The sequence below is a fragment of the Palaemon carinicauda genome, chromosome 23 (assembly GCF_036898095.1).
Source record: "Palaemon carinicauda isolate YSFRI2023 chromosome 23, ASM3689809v2, whole genome shotgun sequence".
Classification (NCBI taxonomy): Eukaryota; Metazoa; Arthropoda; class Malacostraca; order Decapoda; family Palaemonidae; genus Palaemon; species Palaemon carinicauda.
The window spans coordinates 91,021,023-91,039,926 of record NC_090747.1 but is presented as its reverse complement, the minus strand read 5'-3'; the positions used below and the strand labels follow the sequence as shown (position 1 = coordinate 91,039,926).

The 18,904-nt window shown below is 42.8% G+C and overlaps 1 protein-coding gene across 1 annotated transcript in view; it reads right to left on the bottom strand.

The window, feature by feature from the left end:
* Positions 1–16,741: 16,741 nt before the first annotated feature.
* Positions 16,742–18,904, bottom strand: part of LOC137617230 (ubiquitin-conjugating enzyme E2 L3) — a 31,143-nt gene continuing 28,980 nt past the window's right edge. The window contains exon 5 of the mRNA XM_068347172.1: positions 16,742–18,904. This exon is cut by the window's right edge and continues 153 nt beyond it. Within this exon, the coding sequence (XP_068203273.1) occupies positions 18,903–18,904 (2 nt within the window). The 3' untranslated portion in view covers positions 16,742–18,902.

Below are 18,904 nucleotides of genomic sequence, written 5' to 3'. Positions count from 1 at the left end.
TTTCTAGTGTTTTTGTAAGTTACACTTTTTTCATTGTTGCCTATCTACTTTGCACTTTACCCAATTTATAATGCAATTGATCATTTTAGGTAGTGTATGACACCAATAAGATTAACTTTGGCATTTTATTGCAGCATTGAAACATTTGTAAATGAATGTTGTGGACTGTTTTGATTACTTTCGAGATTTTACAGCATTATATAAAATTGTGAACCTGCTGTGCCCATTTATCAATTTGGAATTTGTTAGTTCAGCCCTTTACCAAGTTGAATATAAAATAGTTCTTTCCACTCTCCTACACTTTACCTTTCTAAACATCCGTTAGGTTCAGGGCTTCGTGTAACCCCCTTCATCCTATTATCCTGCTTTTCAGAAAGATTGTTCCTCATCCCTTCTGATTACCAAATAATCTCTTGCTTTTCATTCTGCATCTGGATTCTACAGCTCCACTTCTACCTACTGCAATACAATCTTTCCTTAGTACAGTACTCCAGCCAATGGATCTTAACATTTCAACGCAACTGTTTTTGGTGCATAGGGAATTTAAGTTTGCATTCATTAATCATAATTCTTTGCTCTTGATGCTAATGGGATCATTATATTTATCAATATCCTTCTATATTATCTATGCTGCAACCAATCTTCTTTCGATCTGCTCTTTTAACTTTTACTGTTCAATGTCTCCCCAGTGACAGAAATGCACTTAACTCTTCTAGACTTGCCTATCTATCACAACAATTGACAGATGAATGGCCTCACAGGCCCAATGACATTATAAAGCCCTAATTCATAAATCCAGTCATCACAACAGTGTTCTTGATTCGACATTACTCCCAATATGTTCTTGTTGAAAATTTTGGTTAACCACAATAACTTGTTACTTGTAAAATGTTATTTTTATTAATAAAATAAATTTTTGAATATACTTACCCGATAATCATGTAGCTGTCAACTCCGTTGCCCGACAGAATTCTATGGAGGGATACGCCAGCTATCACAATACTAGAAGGGGGTGTACTTACCAGCGCCACCTGTGGCCAGGTACTCAATCATTTGTTGTTGACACCTCCTCAATTATTCCTCGGTCCACTGGTTCTCTCTGGGGAGGAAAGGGAGGGTCGATTAAATCATGATTATCGGGTAAGTATATTCAAAAATTTATTTTATTAATAAAAATAACATTTTTCAATATTAAACTTACCCGATAATCATGTAGCTGATTCACACCCAGGGAGGTGGGTGAAAACCAGTGTACATGATTAAAGGATAGCTAAGTATCCCAAAATTTCATATAACAGTTATCTCAAATAACAATGAAATAATAAGTACCTGGTAAGGAAGTCGAATAGAACCGTTACTCTGCCTTTTATTTAAAGTTCGTCTTCCTTACTGAGCGCAGCGTTCCTCTTGGAGGCTGAATCAACCCAAAGGTGCCAAAGTACAAGGGGTTGCAACCCTACTAAAGGACCTCTACCAAACCTTTAACCCAGGCGCTTCTCAAGAATGAATAGACCACCCGCCAAATCCAAGGATGCGGAAGGCTTCTTAGCCTACCGTAACAACCATAAAAACAACAATAAAAGTATTCAAGAGAAAGGTTAAAAAGGTTATGGGATTATGGGAATGTAGTGGCTGAGCCCTCACCTACTACTGCACTCGCTGCTACGAATGGTCCCAGGGTGTAGCAGTTCTCGTAAAGAGACTGGACATCTTTCAGATAAAATGATGCAAACACTGACTTGCTCCTCCAATAGGTTGCATCCATAATGCTCTGCAGAGAACGTTTTTTATTAAAGGCCAACGAAGTAGCTACAGCTCTTACTTCGTGGGTCCTTACCTTCAGCAATGCAAGGTCTTCCTCCTTTAAGTGAGAATGTGCTTCTCTGATCAGAAGCCTTATATAGTACGAAAGCCCATTCTTGGACATGGGTCTCGAGGGTTTCTTGATGGCACACCATAAGGCTTCTGACTGTCCTCGAATAGGTTTAGACCTTTTCAGATAATATTTGAGAGCTCTGACAGGGCAAAGAACTCTCTCTAGTTTGTTACCTACCATGTTGGAGAGGCTAGGTATTTCGAACGATCTAGGCCAAGGACGTGAAGGAAGCTCGTTCTTTGCTAGGAATCCAAGCTGAAAAGAACATGTAGCTGATTCGGTTGTGAAACCAATGTTCTTGCTGAAGGCATGAACCTCACTGACTCTCTTAGCTGTTGCAAGGCAAACGAGAAAAGCAGTCTTGAGGGTAAGATCCTTGAAGGAAGCTGACTGGAGAGGTTCGAACCTAGATGTCATAAGGAACCTTAAGACTACGTCCAGATTCCAGCCTGGAGTGGAAAGACGACGTTCTTTAGCCGTCTCAAAAGACTTGAGAATGTCTTGAAGGTCCTTGTTGGAAGACAGGTCCAAACCCCTGTGGCGGAGGACTGAGGCCAACATGCTCCTATACCCTTTAATCGTAGATGTTGAAAGGGATCTCTCATTCCTAAGATGAAGAAGGAAGTCAGCTATTTGGATCACAGAGGTATTGGTAGAGGATATTGAATTGGCTCTACACCAGCTTCGGAAGACCTCCCACTTAGACTGGTAGACTCTACGAGTGGAAATTCTTCTAGCTCTGGCAATCGCACTGGCTGCCTCCTTCGAAAAGCCTCTAGCTCTAGCGAATCTTTCGACAGTCTGAAGGCAGTCAGTCGAAGAGCGTGGAGGTTTGGGTGCAACCTGTCTACGTGTGGTTGACGTAGAAGGTCCACTCTTAGAGGTAGAGTCCTGGGGAAGTCGACTAGCCATTGACGTACCTCTGTGTACCATTCTCTTGCAGGCCAAAGGGGAGCAACCAGCGTCAGCCGTGTCCCTTCGTGCGAGACGAATTTCTGCAGAACTTTGTTTATAATCTTGAACGGAGGGAATGCGTACAGGTCGAGATGGGACCAGTCCAGAAGAAAAGCATCTACATGAACCGCTGCAGGGTCTGGAACAGGGGAACAATAAAGCGGAAGTCTCTTGGTGATGGAGGTGGCAAACAGGTCTATGGTAGGTTGACCCCACAACGTCCAAAGTCTGTTGCACACACTCTTGTGGAGGGTCCATTCCGTGGGAATGACCTGATTCCTTCTGCTGAGGCGATCCGCTGAAACATTCATATCGCCCTGGATGAACCTCGTGACCAGTGTGAGGTTTAGACCTCTTGACCAAATGAGGAGGTCCCTTGCGATCTCGTAAAGGCTCCTCGAATGGGTCCCTCCTTGCTTGGAGATGTAAGCCAAGGCTGTGGTGTTGTCTGAATTCACCTCCACCACTTTGCCTAGCAGGAGGGACTTGAAGTTCAACAGGGCAAGATGGACTGCTAACAGTTCCTTGCAGTTGATGTGTAGTAATCCTTGTTCCATACTCCTGAGCATTCCCGTCCGTCCAAGGTCGCACCCCAGCCCGAGTCCGATGCATCCGAGAAGAGATGAAGATGGGGGGTCTGGATGGCCAATGACAGACCCTCCTTGAGAAGAAGATTGTGCTTCCACCACCGGAGAGTGGTCTTCATCTCTTGGTTGATAGGGATAGAGACTGCTTCTAGAGTCGAGCCCTTGTCCCAATGAGCTGCAAGATGGAATTGAAGAGGGCGGAGGTGGAGTCTCCCTAGCTCGACAAACAGGGCCAGAGATGAGAGGGTCCCTGTGAGACTCATCCACTGTCTCACTGAGCAATTGCTCCTCTTCAGCATGCTCATGATGCACTGTAGGGCTTGGTTTATCCTGGGGGCCGATGGAAAAGCCCGAAAATCCCGACTCTGAATCTCCATTCCCAGGTACACAATGGATTGGGAGGGAATGAGTTGAGATTTCTCTATATTGACTAATAGACCTAGGTCTCTGATTAGATCTAAAGTCCAAGAGAGGTTCTCCAGACAACGACGACTCGTGGAGGCTCTCAACAGCCAGTCGTCTAGGTAGAGGGAGGCTCTGATGTTCGATAAGTGCAGGAATTTCGCTACATTCCTCATCAGATGAGTAAAGACCATAGGAGCTGTGCTTAGGCCAAAACACAGGGCTTGGAACTGATAGACAACCTTTCCGAAAACGAATCTCAGGAAAGGTTGGGAGTCTGGATGAATGGGAACGTGAAAGTATGCATCTTTCAAGTCCAACGAGACCATCCAGTCCTCCTGTCTGACCGCTGCTAAGACCGACTTGGTCGTCTCCATTGTGAACGTCTGCTTGGTGACATACTCGTTGAGAGAGCTGACGTCCAGCACCGGTCTCCAACCTCCTGTCTTTTTGGCCACAAGAAAGAGACGGTTGTAGAAGCCCGGGGATTGATGGTCCCGGACTATAACCACTGCCTTCTTCTGCACAAGTAGCGACACCTCCTGTTGCAATGCTAGCCTCTTGTCCTCTTCTTTGTAGTTGGGAGAGTGGTTGATGGGCGATGTGGTCAGAGGCGGTTTGAGGCAGAATGGAATCCTGTAACCGTACCTCAGCCAACTGACAGACTGTGCGTCTGCACCTCTCTTCTCCCAGGCTTGCCAGAAGATCTTGAGCCTGGCTCCTACTGTTGTCTGGAGAATCTGAGAGTCAGTGCTTTCCCCTAGATGTCCTGGGTCCTTTCTTAGACTTGCCTCTGTGAGAGTCTGGACGGGAGCTTCCTCGGCTGGGGGCTCTACCACGAAAGGGCGGTATGAACCTAGTGGCCGGGGTATCAGCCACTGGAGAGCGATAAGTCTTGGGGACAGAGGTGGTAACCTTAGACTTACGAGCCGATGAAGCTACAAGATCGTGCGTGTCCTTCTGTATCAGGGCAGCCGACAAGTCCTTAACTAGCTCCTCGGGAAAGAGGAACTTTGAGAGTGGAGCAAAAAGGAGCTGTGACCGCTGGCACGGTGTAATGCTGGCTGAGAGGAAGGTACACAGTTGTTCCCTTTTCTTCAACACCCCTGATACAAATAAAGACGCTAGCTCACCCGATCCATCCCTGATAGCCTTATCCATGCAGGACATAATTAACATGGCAGAGTCTTTGTCCGCAGGAGATGTTTTCTTGCTGAGGGCTCCCAGGCACCAGTCGAGAAAGTTGAACATTTCGAAAGCTCTGAACAACCCTTTCAGAAGATGATCCAGGTCTGAGAAGGTCCAACAAACCTTCGAGCGTCTCATCGCAGTCCTCCTAGGCGAGTCCACCAGACTTGAGAAGTCAGCCTGGGCAGAGGCAGGAACTCCCAAGCCTGGTGCTTCCCCTGTGGCATACCAAACGCAACCTTTCGATGCGAGCTTCGTTGGAGGGAACATGAAGGAAGTCTTGCCCAGGTGTTGTTTAGACTGAAGCCACTCCCCTAAGATCCTTAAGGCCCTCTTGGAGGATCTAGCTAGGACAAGCTTAGTATAGCTCGACTTAGCTTGTTGCTCGCCTAGCGAAAACTCAGATGGAGGAGAGCGGGGAACAGCAGAGACGAAGTGGTCAGGGTAAAGCTCCCTGAGTAGAGCCAAGACCTTTCTAAAATCAACAGACAATGGAGAAAGCTTAGACTCCTCCACGTCTGATGAGGGATCAAGATGTGCCTCCTCATCATCCGACACTTCATCAGCAGAAGGTAGCGAAGCAAAAGGACCAGACTGCTGAACCGCAGAGTCAGAACGGGTAGGAACAACAACAGAGGTTTCCTCAACTTGAGGGAAAACCTGAGGTTCAGACTGCATAGGCTGAACAACAGTCGGAGCAGAAGGAAGGTGCAAGGGTGAAGGAGGTTGACTCCTAGCAAGAGATGCACCCAAGGATTGCACCAGCTGAGCGGAGGACGGAGGCGGAGTAGTCCGTTCCTGTTCCTGAGAGATGAGTGGAGCATGAGAAGGTTGAGGCTGCGCAGAACAAGGTAAAGTTCTAGCAAGCTGAGGCTCCTGAGGCGCAAGTGCATGGTGTAGATGAGCTTGCTTAGATGAGGGTTGAACTCGGTGCAGCGCTGGTTGAGCAGACAGACTCACGGAGGGGAGAGGTTGTTGTACCCCAACCGAGAGTTGCACCACTGGTGGAGCAGCAAGGGGAGGAGGAGGAAGAGTGTAACTCTCCTGATCCCAAAGCAAGGGTTGCCTTAAAGAAGGCTGAGGCTGAACAACACTGTGAACAGCAAACTCCGAAAGTGGTTCAACATCGTACGCCTGGCAGATGGTGCTGCGACCAGGCGGAGCAGGTGCAGGCTGGGCGGGCACAGGCGGAGCAGGTGCAGGCTGGGCGAGCACAGGTGCAGCGAGAATAGGTGGAGGGAGTGCAGGAGGGGCAACACTCTCAGCCCGACACAAACGCATCAAGTCCGAAAGCTGAACTTGCATGGACTGAAGCAGGGTCCACTTGGGGTCGGCAGAAACGATCACAGACTGAGGTAAAGTCACAGTCGGGGTCTGTATAGGCAGAACCTTACCCCTCTTGGGCGGAGTACAGTCGACCGATGACAGAGGCGAGTCGGAGCTGAGCCAATGACTGCAATCTGGCTGAGCACTCGCTGACTGAACTCTACGTTTAAGCGGTCTCGAGACCTGAGACCAACGTTTCTTCCCTGCATGAAGATCAGCGGACGAGAAGACGGGCTCAATCGTCTGCAGGTGGGAGTGACGGTCTAAGGAAGACACGCCCGCAACCACCGAGGATAATTCTGTGCGCCTAACAAGGCCTGTCGAACCCTTAAGCCCTTCGACATTGCTTCTCCCCTGGGCATGGGAGCTTGCAAGAGGTCCCGGACTGGGAGGACGACTGGCTCGCACAGAAAAATCCTCACGCACCACACTGGCACCACTAGCACTTGGCACTGCACAGACACTAGCACTCGTCACAGAACTGGCACTATTTCCACCCACTGCACTCTTGACCTTCAGTTCTTTAACCTCGGCCATCAGAGACTTATGGTCACTTACCACTGATTCTACTTTATCTCCTAAAGCCTGAATAGCACGCAAAACAGTTGACATATCAGGCGGAGGGCACACAGTAGGTTCAGGGGTAGCCACTACAGGGGTAGGAAAAGGTAGGGGATCATGAGGTGAGGAAAACATAGAAGAGTGAGAAGAACTTCTCCTAGCTCTAGTTCTCTCTAACTTGGATGAATATTTTAAAAGACGTACAAAATCCAATTCCGAATGTCCGGCGCACTCCTCACACCGATTTTCTAATAGACAGGGCCTGTCCCTACAGTCAGAACAAGCGGTGTGAGGATCTACCGAGACCTTCGGAATACGCCTATTGCAAGACCTACATCGTCTATGGGAGGGAGCTTGCGAAACGTCAGACATCTTGTTTCAAAGAGTAAGTCAAAGGGTGATCCAAAAACAAGCAAAATTCATTAACCGTTAATCAGAGTTTATATAAAAGCTAACTAGCTAATATAAAAAGGATTCCAGTATGCGACAGCCGTTAATCTAAGAGAATACTTCACCAAATATCCATGAATAAACTCGAAGACCATGAGCGTATCCCAGAACGTCTAGCCGGAAGCACGACAGAGGAATAATTGAGGAGGTGTCAACAACAAATGATTGAGTACCTGGCCACAGGTGGCGCTGGTAAGTACACCCCCTTCTAGTATTGTGATAGCTGGCGTATCCCTCCATAGAATTCTGTCGGGCAACGGAGTTGACAGCTACATGATTATCGGGTAAGTTTAATATTGAAAACTTTGGATTACAGAATCCTTCTTGTGAGATCATCTGCTAAATTGGGTACCATTGTACATTTTGTAATCCAAAGCCCCTTTTTGTTACATCATTATCTACATGTGTTACACAGTAGACTTCAACCCCACACATTTTCCACATGACCACTTTCCTGATTGTACTTTTTCATATGCCCTATTTCTCCTTACTAGTAACCACCAGCTTTGTTTTGCATATACAGTACTGTATGTTGATTTTCAGTCCTATCCCCTCTACTCTGCTCTTCACCACCTCTTTCACATTATGCTGTTAATATTAAATCATCTTCATAAAGTAGCCCCCAGAGCTCCATTTTGTAGCTTCCTCCATTACTACAATAAACACTAATCCTTGATGGACACCATTATCTTAACCCTGCTTAATTTTGAGGTTTTGGTACAGTTGACTTTATTTATTTGGGTTCACTTCATGGGAAACTAAGGAGACATCTGACAGCTATCTGTACTTTTTAGCAGGGAATCCCGTGTTTAGCACAAAGTTGCTGAGCTTGCAAACATATGATCTAAATCCTTTTTATAAATTTTAAGAAGTTCTGTATGGAAAAATATTTTTTGTTTAACAGCACCTAATAAAATTGATAAGAATGTTTTTGATCATGTGTACAAGCTCAGCAGCTTTATTTTATAGACAGTATTGCCAAGTGTCTTTTGCTAATCACAGTGTTACATACTACTACTACTTATCACAGTGTTTCATATTATATGTACAACCGTCTGACTACTACTTAGTTTCCCATGAAGTGTAGTTTAATATTTGAATTAATGAAGCCCAACTATACCACCTGCTTTTGTAATAACCATTTGATTATTTTTCTAGAATGTGTTAAGTGCCTTTTTAGTGTTTGGTATAGTCTTTTCATAAGTTTGTGTATACATTAATACTTTCTCTGTAACTTCCTGATAATTAATGTATCTTAATGCCTTATGTCCTGTTAGAATTAATTTTTTTTTGGCTACATGTTTTTCATGTACATGAAGTAGACATTTGAAATCTTTTCCCTAAACATGAGACGTCTTCTGTTAATCCATATTATCTTTGTTTTGTTCCCTAATCCAATGTCCTAGTTGCCTTTAGTTTTTTCTAATTATTTTTCTTTGCCCCTTCCCCCGTTACTGTTTTCCTTTTTTCCTTCGCTCACACCACTTCTTTCATCAGAGAATCAATTTTTACAGCATTGCCATTCTTTCTAGATCAGTGAAAGTTTCTTCATCGTTCCTTGCTACTTCTGACGGCACTACCCCCAACGGTGTAAAATATCCATGGGAGTTTATGTACATATAAAGTATTTTAACCATATTAATAAAAGTTGGACAGAACGATTTGCGTTGTGACGTTCTGATTTTATTCAGTAAATAACGTTGAATAACTGGTAAAGTTTTCTGTTGTGACATTCTGATTTTATTCAGTAAATAACGTTGAATAACTGGTAAAGTTTTCCGTTGGGACGTTCTGATTTTATTCAGCAAATAACGTTGAATAACTGGTTAAGTTGAAAATTTAGGATTGGTCAAAATTTCATTGAATTACTTCTCCAGCCAGAACTTCCTTCATTGTCAATTAAATTTTGTCCATTCACACTAGAAGTCTGAAATTTTAGTTACTTTACGTTATATAAATGATCAGATACTGTTGTGTGTTCATTAAATATACATAGGTCAGATGGGAGTGACCAATTCTGAGAAGTCAAAATTACATGTCTTATTCCTTGTGATTAGAAGTCAAAATTACATGTCTTATTCCTTGTGATTAGAAGTCAAAATTATATGTCTTATTCCTTGCAATTAGATGAATTCCCCTCCAAAAATGAAATTTGATCCATTTTATTTGTTTTACTCAGGTTAATTATCCCTATTATTCAACCATTTAATGAGGATATATAATTAGTTTAGAGATGTTATACAATAAGTGAATAAACTAATAGTTGCTGCTCTTAAGGAAGCCAGTGGTATGCTGTACTTTAACTGCTAAATTAAATTGAAGTAACAACTAAAGTTCACTTGACTGTATAAATAATGTCACTAGTTAATTTATTCATAAATATTTGTCTAAATGTAACATGTATGTGACATGTTTTTAAATAATTTGTATTTTTCTAATTGTACAAACCCAAGTCCATTATTGTTGTAGTAGAAATACAGCAAAAGCTGAAACATAGCAGTTAAAATCTTATTTAAGGTGTAGCTGGAACACAGCAGTCAAGAATCTTATTCAAGGTGTAAAAGCACCAGCCGGTACTTCACTGTCCGTCCAATAGGAGCCCACCCCATGTGTACGTCGGTATCGCCAGTGATCCCAAGCATTCTGGCTGCAGCCAGGGCTTCCTTAGGGGGTTGGCATTACAAGTTCTAGTGAATGACTCAGGTTTGCATATTTAGGAAAAGAACAAATTTTGTCATTTGTTCTTACACAATAAAACAAACAATTGTCCATTAGTAAAGAAGATTTATGCTTAGAAGAAAAGTCCCCTGCCAACTGGCTGGAACTTTACCCGCAAGCTCAAGATTCTTGCCGTTAGGCCGAAGAATCCAAATCATCAACAGCTATTACTAGTCCATTGCGGAATAAGAGCCTTTGGGGTGTATCCTGGTAGACATGATAAGACTTTAATATGGATAAGTGTGTTTGCCTAGATACAATACACACTCCCTCGAAAGTAGTGAGGAAAATGAACCCCCTCATACAGTAGCTGTGAGCTATGTAATCTTGCCTTCACTTCAGGACGAGCTCAACTGTTGGGGATCTCAATGTTGTGTATCCAAAGAAAGGGGAAGATTGAAAGAAACATGATAAAGACCAGTCATGCATCACTTTTAACAGGCTTACTTTTGACCTAAGCCCTCGACCCGAAGCTACTTGTAAGGGAGCTGCGATAGCTAAATGACTTTCTGAACAGCCAAAAGTTTGAGTGTAAAGGTTTTCACGGACCTATGAGTCACATCCCAAAGGAAATTGGCAGTGAAGGTTGTTTGATGTATTTGAAGTTGCATGAGAATGCCAAAGAATTACGGACACCTCTAAAGTCATGAGCCTTTATTCATACTCATATTTTAGCTAGGGACAAAAGGGAATGTGAAATTACTAACCCCCAACGAAAAGGAAATGGTACTCTTGGTGACCTTTTTGTTTCTTCCAGTACAAACAAAAAGATGATGCAGATGAGATCTGGTGGATCTGGGGATTTTGAGGTGGTCTCTCAAGACCCTTACAAGACAAAGTAACGGCTGATCAGGATCTTCGTTTACTTCTTGGAAACTTGCAACTTGAAAGTATAAAAACGTAGGATTACTAGAAGATGGGTTTTGGCAACGAACTTTGGGATGAAACCAAGAAAGATTGCTTTCCACCACCTTGAATGGGTGATGACAAAGGAGAGCTCATGAAATTTGCTAACTTGTTTTATCAAGGTAAAAGTGATAAGAAACACAGATTTTAATGTTATATCGCTATCTGATGTCTGCTTCAATCGCTCGCAAGTTGCCATCTTAGAAAACGTAATACTGTACCTTGACCATGTTTCAAGATGGTGGGCTTGCCTAAACTGGAGGGCAAGACTGCTCCAATATGAGCATATAGAGGTCCTCTAAAGAAAAAAATGTCTACTCTTATTAAATCATAAGAATTGTCTCAAGGCTAAGCGACATCGTTTCACCGCATAAACAGAGTAGAGTTTCTTCTAACGGAGGTAAAGTAAAAAATCAGCGATTACCATGACACCAACCACAGAATACACCCCACTTTGCCTGATAGACCGCAGATGAGGATTTGCGGAGGTATCCAGATATCTGTTGTGCTGTCTATCAAGAAAAGCCTTTCTGTAATAGGAGAAACGTGAAGACAGAGACTTCACCTCTTTGTGGTGAATCTAGATGTGCAGCTGACAAATAAGTCAGGATGTGGAGAGAGTTGTGTGTCTGTCTACAGGTGAAGTAGGTCCATGTATCACTCCATGAGAGGCCACAGTGGAGCTACAAGAGTCGTAACTTAGTTTTTGGACAACAGGACCTTGTTCAGTACCCTTCTTAAAAGCAGAACGGAGAAAAGCCATAGGTATCTACTGTCCTTTGAATGCTGCTGCAGAGTCTGGGACTGGTGGGCAGTAGATAGTTAGTATGTTGTTTAGTGATGTGCCAAACAGGTCTGTTCTCGGGGAACCCTACAAAGTCAGGATCCTCTTTGCTATCTGAGGACAAAGGCCAATCTGAGCCAACTATCCGTTTCTTCTGGCTTAGCTTGGCTGCCAGCATGTTCTTTTTCTTGGGAATAAATCTGGCTGTTAGTGCTAAGGAGCGTTCTTCGACTCACCCGAGGGTCCCGACTCAGTTGGCCCAATTAATGGGATATTGTGCCTCCTTGTTTGCAAATGTAGGCCACCACGTACGTGTTGTTGCTCATTAACACTACAGTGGCGCCTTAAGAACGCGGGGCAGAAGTGCTGTAGGGCTGGCCATGCTGCCCTTAGCTATAGAATGTTGGCCTTCTTGGTTTGACCATACTCCTGATACCATCTGATGGTCTAAATGGGCTCCCAAGCCCTCCTTCGAAGCATCTGTGAACAGATTAAACTCAGAAGGAGCAACTGATAACAGTTCTCCTTTCCCCAGGTTGTGGTCTCCAACCACCACTCTAGATCTATATTGGTTTCTGCTCCTAGGGACACCAAAGACTGGGGATGGTCGAGGTGATGCAACATATCGACTCCAGTTGCCATGGAAGAGAATGCAACCGTAATCTTTCTCCTGGAACTAACAATTGTAGAGAAGAGAGATACCCACGGAGCTTTAGCCAAATGTCAGTGTACATGCTTGGTCACTGAAGTTGAGAGATCCTTTCTTCCGATGGGAATACTCTTTCCTGAATGGTGTCGATCTCTATACCTTAGTCTCTGGGATGGGATGATGACTGACTTTTATTGATTTATCAGGACTCCTAGGTTCTTACAAAGTCGAGAAGCCTGTCCCAAAGGATGAGAAGGTTCTCCCTGTAGTCCGCAACTATTAGCCAGTTGTCCTGGTAGAAAAACAACCTGATTCCGTTGGCGTGAGCCCATAATGGCATGAGATTGAACAACCTTGTTAATACCAGAGGAGCTGTCCAAAGAAGCAAAGGACCTTCTTGTCAACCACTACCATAAGTAATTCCAAAAGATGCAGGATGCACTGGAATCTGGAAGTATGCATCTTTAGGTCCAACATCACAAGGAAGGGAGGAAGTACCCTGGTTTTACTGCCTGAACAACTGTGGAGAGCCCATTTTGAATGGTGTCTATTAAACAAACCTGTTCAAAGCATAGATATTGAAGACTATTCTACAGCCTCCAGACGCCTTTTTCACAAGAAAAAGTCGCCTGAAGAAACAGAGACATTCAACCACTTCCTTTAGCATCATCTCCTTGATTTATTAGAGTAGGGCAAGATGTTCTGCTAATCCCCTGGGATAAGGTGATGTGGACTCTCAGGAAAGAATCAGAGGGGGAGGAGAGATGATGAACGGAAGGAAGTATCCTAAGCGCAGGACCCTTGCCATCCACTCTTCCACCCTGGAAAAGAGCCACCTCTTGTTCCTTTGCAGGTATTCTACCACTGGAGGCAGAGTTGGGGAGAATGCCCATCTTAGCACATATGTTTACTCCTTCATTTTAATTTTCCCAGGGTATGTCCTTGGGACTGGTGAGGGGCAAAGGAGATGGAAGGTTTCCTGAGGATCGCTTGGGGCTGACTACCAACTCTCCTTTTAGGTGATACGGGCTGATTCTCTGGTTGTAGCTGTGTTAATGTTAAGGGTTGTGGGGTATAAAAGACACCACTTTCTGCATTAAGGAGTCTCGTACGCCTTTCCTCCATTTCTCCGTAGTAGGTGCTATGTCTTCCAGAGGAAATAAAGACAGTGTTGTAAGAGAGGCGTTCCTAATATCCAGCTTCTCTCTTTTACTGATGCATCCTGGAGGTCACGGCTTACTGGCATTTGAGAACCCAGTTAGCCCATTGTTTCGCTGCATGGTGCATCACGTACTCGACTGCCCTGCCAGTTGTCAGTACTATGTCCTTCAGTGTTGGTTTCTTGTCCGGGTTGTTGGCGAAGTAACCAACAGTGGCTAGGGTGGACCAAGGTATCTCCAGACGAAGTTTGGCACTGGAGCTCCGAGCTCGGCACAGGATGTCAATGACGCCGGTCTTTCCCTTGAGAGGAGACCCTAATCCGTCGGCCAGATTTTTTATGTTGTCGTTCTGGGTGCAGCTGGTTGTGGGGCATCGCCTTTGGCGTCTGAAGAACCACATGAACAATCAAACGTTGATTCTGTATCGTAGAAAAAGAGTGATGTCTGTAATTGGCTGTGGGAGGTCAGCAGTCATCAAGAAAGACTTTTCCGCCTTGTGAGTAATTTGCACAATTTGTAGCTACTCGTTAAGGCCTTTCTTCTTGGTGGAGGTAGGATCCTTCTTACCCTAATGCAATGCGCCAGCTGCAACGGGAGACAATGGCCTATGGCACTGGTCTCTAGGGTTCGGTGAATGAGGTGGACTGTGACTTGACAAACTCAAATCTACAAAAGTCTGTAGCAGTTCATACAGGTTATCGCCCTCGGAGAAAGATAACTTCTACGAGTTCTGTACCTTGTGTCACCCCTTCACATAAAGACTACGTTGATTGTTTGTGGATGAACTAGAAGGGGAGACATAAGGACTTTGCGTTTGGTGACATGATTCTGAGAACTAACTGGACTATGCGGAATCCGTTTGGCTATTGATTATTTTAAGAACAAACTGGACTATGTGGACATACCAAGGTGGTGGTTAGTTCTGATGCAAGATTAAGTGTCTCTTCCTGGTTCCTGGTATGTCTGGAGGGACAGGATTTGAAGAAGCGTGCCACGTAGTAGCCCTTACTGGAGTTAAACTTGTAGACCTCCTGGAACACTTCTTGTATCTCTCCTTCAGAGAAAGTCCAATGAGGCTTGTGAATATTTAGAAATCAGAGATTATCCCTCGGATGATGGTGAATGGTTGCAAATGGTACGCCCTGAATACCTATCAAAAGGCAAGGGCTTATCCGGCAGTCGGTGGTGAGCCTCAATGAGAGTTCAATGGTAAGGAGCAACAATATCGTGAACGTGCGGAGCAGCGAGACGCAATTTTGCCACGTTAGCGATGAGCTCTAGGGCGAAGGTAAGGAGTGGCGAGAAGGCGAAGGAGAGACACTTTTGTCCCAAGGGTGATGAGAGACGATATCATGAGGGCGAGGAGTGACTAGCACGTATGGAAGAGATAGTAAATGACGAAAGTGATGAAAATGAAAGAGGATTGCTTGCCTTTAGCCCATGGGGATTGATGACAATGAGGAGTAGAGCGATCCTAACACCTGCCATGAACGAGTGATACATCCTGTGAAGACTTCTGTAATAGGCTGGGGCCGAAGATTCTTATCATGCGGTTGGTCTAAGCACGGGGAGGTCGTCTTGCAACCTGCAGGGTAAGCGCTGAAGAGCTAGAACGATCGCTAGGGCCAGAAGAACGACAACAAAATGTTTTCTGTGCGGGGGAAACGTCTACGAGACTTCCGATGTCTTCTCTTCTACCGGGCACTTTGATACAAAGGAAACGATTCTAGTTGTCCTTCGATGGCGAGCCTTTGATGCCCGACGTCCTCCGGATGTATAAGGAATTTGCTTCCTTGAAGACTCTCCCTGAGGAAAAGGGACTGTCATCTTTCTAGGGAAGACTACAACTCCCACTTGCCCTGGACTTGTCTAAGAGTTAATTTGCTGCCACTCTTGCTTGAATAGTCTCCCAAAGAAACCACTATAGATGAGTCGGAATGTAGAGTCCCTTGAGAAGAATAAGTAGGTCTAAGCTTCTTTGACTTTGACCACAAAAGCTTAAGATCTCTTTTAGACGTCTACTTCCTGGTGCCAAACTTCACCTACTTGGAGGGCAACCACTCTCGACATTAATCACAAGGAGACTACTCGTAAAAGTGCCGCAGGGCTTTGGTGGGACTCCTAGGCATGTCCACACAATTGGTATGATCACACAAAACATGCTGGAATTAGAGAAAGGAAATCGGAGATTTTAAGTAATTTCTATTTTTCCCGGCCGGGCATTGTGTGGGTGGGAAGCGAATTAATTTGGTCGGAGCAGAGTGGTTTATACCAATTCTCCTATGAAAGTAGTTAAGAGCTAATTATCTCTGGCTAAAATAAATCTTAAATTGTTCCGGCAAAAGTTGTAAAGTGGAGAAGGATCACTGCATTCTCTGATGGCTGAAGTCAAAGTGCTTGGGATCAATAATGGACTGACTTACAGTATATACATGGTGGCCTCCTAGCAGCCAACCTGTGAAATACCAGATGGTAAGTTTACACTTCGAATAAGATTTTAACTGCCATGTTTTAGCTTTTGCTGTTTTTTCTACTCCTATAGTACCAGCCAAACTCGGTTGAGTCCCTTGTCAGGCTGGGAGGAACATAGAGAGGAGAGGTCCCATATTTTGTTTCATTTGTTTGATGTCGGCTACCCCCCAAAATTGGGGGAAGTGCCTGGGTATATGTATGTATGTATAGTAAAGGACAATTGCTTCTATTATCATGTAAGAACAATTAAACTAAATGTACACAGAATGCAAAGACATAAATGAAAGGGAATGTGAGAGGTTGTCGTAGCCTCTCTAAAGAGAACCTGCGGCATTCTAGAGTAGTCCGAGTGGATGATACTGTCCTTACTTTTTAGTAAGACTATGTGATTTGAACTTATGTAAGAATACAATATGCAAATATTTCTAACTACATTACTAAACCATAACTGATATACCTTACAAATGCTGTTTTTGCTTAGCCAAAAGGTCAAATTGTTAATGCTATTAAACTGAATGTGAACAAATTTTGCAGCCTTGTAAACATTGATGCCTATGTATGGACAAGAGCCTTCCTGTAAAAAAAAAAAAAAAAAAAAAAAAAAAAAAAACTATTAATTCTATACTTCATTTTGTTTGTCCAAAATCAATCTAGACCACAAAAACCTGATTCTGTTCTGTACCAAAGGGTTAATAAATGGGTGAAAGAAAAAGTTATTAATTTAATGCACCTGTATTTCAGTAAGATTTTAACATAGTAATTCATAAGCTGAAATAAATATGCCAATTGGATTCATTATTGCAGAGAACTCTATAAACTTAATAACAAAGCTCCCTTTATCTTTAAAAAATTTACTTTTAAAGTCTAGAGAATATAATTAGGTTTCAAAATTAACAATTTTCTTTTATATCCAAATTATAAGGAAAATGGATAGTCTTCTACTTAATACATGATCTGTGTTGCTTGTACAGCTGGCCATTTCTAAAATAAAACTCAAGACCTTATTTACAACCTATACGTATATAAAGATTGTTTTCCAACATAAACATTCTTGGGTCCAAAGATGTGATAAACTAAAATACCTGTGCCTCTATGAAAAGATGGAGGAGACTAGCATCTCTAACCCCCTAACTGACAGCATAGACTTTTGGTACACATTGCACAAGCAGACGGGATCAAACAACGGACAATTTACTCACCATCTGTAACCATTTTGCACTGACATGAGACGGAGAAAAGGCATTTGTATTTTATGTAAAATATTGTCTTATCTGTTGTAAAGTTGAAATCCAGAGACTAGTAACAAAACTTCTCAACAACTGCCCTTACATCTAAGATATCTTTTACATTTTTTCATTCAAATTATCTTTTCCAAAAGATGCAAATCACAATAGCAGCCAATGTAGACCCATACCCCTCAATCATAGAAAAGTTAATTTTAGATTACAGCCTGAATATATATATATATAATATATATGTATATAATATAAATCAAAACTACAAGAATATGCATAATTAAAATTTCAATCTTGCTACACTGAAAGCATTTAGATATCAATTATCAATTCGACATGGCTTTCATTTCATCAAATGAGGTTCCGAGTATATTTACTATACAAATATACTGCCAACATACTACATATGAAGGTTAGGTACCATTTACTTACAAACCGAGGATGTTGCCCCTTCCGGACTAAATGGATCATAAGAAAGGTCCACTACCTCAACATATACTGGAATAATTAAAGTGTTTGTTTACATCTGCAGTATTGCATACTAAAAACAAAAACATGTATAAAACTATGATTGCAGAGTAAATTCATGAAAAAAAAATCATGAAGCTGTTGTAGTCTAACCAGCCACCTTTTCTTTAGGAAGAAATGTATGGCTTGAGATCTATCAAGAGTAACAAAGATAAAAAGAAAAAAATCTTGATGAAAACTCAAGATATAACACTAATACTCCAATCATACTTTGCTTTTTGACAGAGTACAATGGTTCCACTTAACCTAGCACTGTACCTGTAAGTAATAGTACAAAGTAATTCCTCATGAGCCATTAATGTATGCCTGAGTTACTGTCACAAAAAGGACAGATGGGCATTAACGTGTTTTGGCAGAACCCTATTAGTCATCTATGACCCATTCGTAATGAACTGATGTACAAAAAGGAGGATGATTCCCACTAGTCAGACAAGTAAGGCTCGTCACCACCTTAGTCACTTCCCAAAAGAGCAAGCCGAGCGCATTCCTTTTGAGAAATAAAAGGAGGCCACTTTATAATATCAAACACACTGGTTTGGAACCAACCTAAATCACTATAATCCAGTTGTTGCTACACTGTGAAAACACTACTGTATTTTCTTTTCTCAAGAAAGTGATCTACAAAACCACTGGAGCGGCTGTAACAAGACTTTTAGAGCCAAATACTTATCTAATATTACAAAAGGCACTTGACAGATAGACAATGAAAAGCAATAATGCTACAGAAACCTCTCACAGCTACAAGTAGTTCAAAATATATGAGAAACAAAGAAATAAAAGGATGTGTCAATTTCATTCTCTTATGAAAAAATGTCTAAATTAGAAACTAAAGGCATACTGTATACGCTCTTTATACTAAATACTGACCTTGCAAAGAAAACCATAGGATATGTACACATCCTGCAGGGAAACAAATTTCCACACCTACACTACAATTCTAATCACAAAGTACATTTGGCCAATAAATAAAATTCATAAAAACTCATATAGGTATCTGCTGTACGATCAGAGTAAGCTACTTTTCTTGAAATGTACTGGCTTCAATTCAATGCCACTGTCTATCTGTCAAGCACCTTTTCACATCACAGATTAGACGTAAGCTGGAGTT